The sequence below is a fragment of the Penaeus monodon genome, chromosome 41, assembly GCF_015228065.2.
Source record: "Penaeus monodon isolate SGIC_2016 chromosome 41, NSTDA_Pmon_1, whole genome shotgun sequence".
NCBI lineage: Eukaryota > Metazoa > Arthropoda > Malacostraca > Decapoda > Penaeidae > Penaeus > Penaeus monodon.
In genome coordinates this window covers 29,585,906-29,590,905 of record NC_051426.1, presented here as the reverse complement: position 1 = coordinate 29,590,905, position 5,000 = coordinate 29,585,906, and the positions used below count along the sequence as shown (strand labels likewise).

The following is a 5,000-nucleotide window of genomic DNA, read 5'->3' as shown; positions in this document are numbered from 1 at the left end:
ATCATCACCATCACCACCAACATCATCATCATCATCATCATCATCATCATCATCATCATCATCATCATCATCATCATCATCATCATCATCATCATCATCATCATCATCATCATCACCACCATCATATCACCATCTCCATCTTCCTGATATCATCACCATTACCATCACCATCATCATGATCACCACCACCATCACCATCTCCATCCCCACCATCCTCCTCCTCATCATCATCAATATCATCTCCACCGTGATTTAGCGTACTACGTCTCTTCCTCCATTCACCTCCCCCCCCCCCCTCTCCGTCCCTCCTCTCTCTTCAAACATGCATTAACACGGGGCTTAACTGAGCGTCCTCCCCTCTTCCACCCCCTCCCCCTCCCTCTCACCCCGCCCATCCCTGCTCTTCGCTCTCGCTGTGATATAAATCCATTATAAAAACGGGTGGCATTATCTATGTATACAGGTCACGCTGTAGTTCTATTAACGTTGTTTGTTAAGCTGGTTGTCTCTCTAAACACGTACAAGCGCCGTCATCACCTGTTACCTGTTACCTGGCACCTGGTACCTGGCACTTGTCACCTGGTACCTGAACACGCTTCTTCAGAGTCTGAATATTTGAACGCCAGAAAACCACAAAGACTTGACGCTCTCCGGGTGTGGATTTTTGTTTCGTGGGGAGGGGGGAGGGGGAGGGGGAGGGGGAGGGGGAGGAGGAGGAGGAGGAGGAGGAGGAGGAGGAGGAGGAGGAGGGGGAGTAGGAAGACGAGGAGGAGGAGGAGGCAGGGGTGGCAGTGGAAGGAGAGAAGGAAGAAAGAGAGGACAGCGGGAGAAGAGAGACGAAGAAGGGGAGAAATTGAAAGAAAGTTGAGCAAAGGGGCGGTTACACAGTCTTAGGATCCCATCACAGAAAGGGATACTTCCCCAGCTGTGAAGGGAAGCGAGATGCAAATCCCTGCCCGGAGCGCCGAGTAAGACCGCTGCGCTAGTGTTTCGCCCCAGCGAGCGAGGGAAAGGTTATGCCGAAACAAAAACTGCAGTATAATTACTAGGAAGCTTAGTACTAGACTGTCTAAAATGCGATTATAATATCATGTTAGGCACAGTTCTGTTGTAGAAATAAGTAATATATATTACAGCTACCAATGATGCCTCACTAAAATGTTGAAGATTATCCAGACAAACTCTCATTTGATCAAGGAATGCAAACATACACACCCTTCAACACAGTGAAGACAGGGAGCTCACTTCAGACATTATTTACGCCCTGGTGGACAAAGAGAGAGCCAGGGAACAATTATGGACTGCCGTCCATAAACATCATGGTGGCAGGAAGTTAAAGATAACAATAATGGATGAAATCAACAAGAAACTTTGCTTTGCACGGGGTATAATCGTGTGGCTGGCAAGGCTGTGTCATGATCGTCAATAATATTTTACTCAATTTGAGTTATAGTATTTGCTTCCTCTCATCTGTAGTCTTTATCGGCCGCACGCACGCACGCACGCACGCACGCACGCACGCACACACGCACACACACACACACACACACACACACACACACACACACACATATATATATATACATACCGCATATTAGTGATTACACTAATAGCGGTATTGACTTTCCTAAGTGCAGTGTCTTCTTCCTTGATTTTTTTTCAATCGATATGCGATGATATTCATAGAATCACCGACTGTCTTCGCTGCGGAGTTCATCCAAGAGGTTATCGTAGGCACTTTGATCTTTTCTGGGACTACGTAGGGGAAAAAGAGGACAGTGCGAGGAGGAGAAGAAATGGGAGGAGAAAGAGGGCAAGGAGGACGAATAGGTGGATGAGGGATCGGAAACGACGAAGAGGAAATTTACGAAGACAAATCAAGGCAATCAGAATTGACGCAGTGGGCGGAGACACATGAGAGAAGAATGGATATTAACCAAAAATCAAGGAATTAGCAGATGGGAAACGGCGCCTAAATAATAAACAACGACGTAAGAAGCTGAAAAATGCATAAAAAGGTCCATAAATGGGTCAAAATGGCTGACCTTCATTCCACCTGCCTTCAAAGCGAGCGCCTCCGCCGCGCCGACGCCATCTTGCGGCGGCCAATATTCTCGCGGGAAAATCAAAGGCAGCTCCCGGAGCTTATGAAATATTTCGGGGTGAATATCGTATCGACGGAATATTCTGACAGGCGGACTTTCGGGACAAAATTTCCCTCGGGCGAGTGTCACCGCCGAGATATATACGGGACAGATATTACAAACACGAACCTTCGGTAACAAAGAGCAAAGAGAAGATTTGGAAACAAATTTCGCTGTGATTGTCGTCTAACGGTCGTGTGAGACAGGTTTGTAGCGCTTGTGATGACGCTGTGGGCGTGGTTTATATATGACGTCATTTGTACGGGAAACCAATCGTGAAAAATCATGGCATGATAACAGGGAAGCAAGGCGTCATCAAACCGCCAATCCCATCACGAGAACTTTTCATATCCGTGACGTCACATGACCGCATGCCCATTCAAAAACGAGCATCCGGGTCATCATCAACACGTTTTACCAATCACAGCACTAGCAATAGATGACGTCATCGCCTTCATCGACGAATCACAAGACGCCGTCCCCAGTTAACCCTCGTAATGTACGATGGTAATTAGGGCGGGACATTAGCCGGTGCAATATATAATCCCGGCCCGAGCTGGACCCTCCGCCTGATTATCCCGCCATATTCTAATGAGATCTGCAATGGGATTACTTCGCTCTTTCCATTGCACTCATACGCACACACGCACGCACACGCTGACCCTATGCTCAAAGGCATGTACGTGTATACCTATATGTATATAGATAGATAGATGGATATATATAATATATATATATATATATATATATATATATATATATATATATATATATATATATATATATATATATATGTATTTAAATACATATAAAAACAAATGTTTGTGTAGATATGTATACCTATATATGATATATATACCTACACACACGCGCGCGCCCACACACACACACACACACACACAAAACTATATGTATATATATATATATATATATATATATATATATATATATATATATATATATATATATATATATATATATATATATGTGTGTATGTAAAAACTAATATATATATGTATATATGTATGTGTATATAAACACACACAGACACACACACACACACACACACACACACACACCACACACACACACACACACACACACACACCACACACACACACACACACACGTGTGTCTGTGTGTGTGTGTGTGTGTGTGCATATACATATATAAGAATACATGCATACATTTATATATATATATATATATAATATATATATATATATATATATATATATATATATATATATATATTTATATGCGTATATGTTTAAACATGAGTATGAATATGTACATACACATACATGTGTGTGTATGTATATATATATATATATATATATATATAAAATATAATTATATATAAACACACATACACTCACACACACACACACACACACACACACAAAACACACCACACCCACACACACACACACCCCACACAACAACCACACACAAAACACACACACAAAATATATATATAATTATTATATTATTTATATATATATTATAGTATATAATAATTATTTTAATAAATATTAAAATTCTATTTATAACTTTATATTTTTACATACCATCTGTGGGGAGAGGAGAGAGAGAAGGGGAAGGAAAAGAGAAGAAGGGGGAGAGAGAAGGAGAGGGGGGAGAGGAGAGAGAGAGAAAAAGAAGAGAGAGAGAAAGAGAGAGAAAGAGAGAGGAGGAGGAGAGGGGAGAGAGAGGAGAGAGGGGGAGAGGAGAAGAGAGAGAGAGAGACAGAAGACAGACGACAGACAGACAGACAGCCCAAAAACCACAGGAAGAGACAGAGAGGACAGAGAAGACAAGAGAGAGAAAGAGAGAAGGAGAGAGAGAGAGAAAAAGAGAGCGGAGGAGAGAGAGAAAAAGAGGGGAGGGAGGAGGGGGGGGAAGAGAGAGAGAGAGAGAGGGGGAGAGAGAGGGAGGGGGGGAGAGAGAGAGGAGAGAGAGGGAGAGAGAGAGAGAGAGAGAGAGAGAGAGAGAGATAGAGAGAGAAAGAGAGAGAGAGAGAGAGAGAGAGAGAGAGAGAGAGAGAGAGAGAGAGAGAGAGAGAGAGAGAGAGAGAGAGAGAGAGAGAAAGAGAGTGGGCGATTGCAAGCAAACCACCTGACGGAGACAAAGGCGGCCCGAGAGAAGCGAGGAGAGCGGCGTGGCGGAGAGAGCCTGCGTCAGGTATGATAGAGCGGGACCATAATTAAAAAAGGAGAAAGGGCGGGGCCAGATACCTGACGGAAGAGAGGGAGGGCGTGATGGAGAGGCCCATCGCCAGGTGCGGGAGGCGAGGGGAAGCGACAAAGAAAACGGCAGGGAGGGAGAATGGCACAGGGGAGACTATGGCAATATTGCTTGGGTTGGACAAGGGGAAGAGAGAGAGAGAGAGAGAGAGAGAGAGAGAGAGAGAGAGAGAGAGAGAGAGAGAGAGAGAGAGAGAGAGAGAGAGAGAGAGGGGGGGGGGGGGCATACGTTTACAAGAGATACAGATTGCAGCACAACCATTTCATCTATACATTGCATCTATAATGACATGACTACCGCTATATCGCTGCTGTCATTATTATCATCATTTCCTGCCATCATCGCCATTATTACAAGTGGAAATAACAGTTAAAGAAGCAGAATTAGTTACAACATATTTATCATCATTCTCCGTGTTTCTTTCCTTTATTCATTTTGTGATTCCCTGATTTTTTATTTCGTTTTCCTTCTTGTTTTCTCTTTCGTCTTCTGTTTTCTCACTTCTCATGTATCTCATTTATTCTTTTCTTCTTCTTCTTCCTCTTCTTCCTCGTTTTTTTAAGTCTCCTCTCTTCTCGTCCTTTCCTCTAGCCTTCTTTCCTTCCAAAT

General features: G+C 43.5%; 1 protein-coding gene across 1 annotated transcript in view; it reads right to left on the bottom strand.

Moving 5' to 3' along the window:
- The window catches only part of LOC119598480 (Down syndrome cell adhesion molecule-like protein Dscam2), a gene marked incomplete in the record, with an annotated part of 95,969 nt that overhangs the window by 58,154 nt on the left and 32,815 nt on the right, over window positions 1-5,000 (bottom strand). Inside the window, 1 exon segment of the mRNA XM_037948108.1 lies at window positions 552-607. Coding sequence (XP_037804036.1) covers window positions 552-607 — 56 coding nt within the window.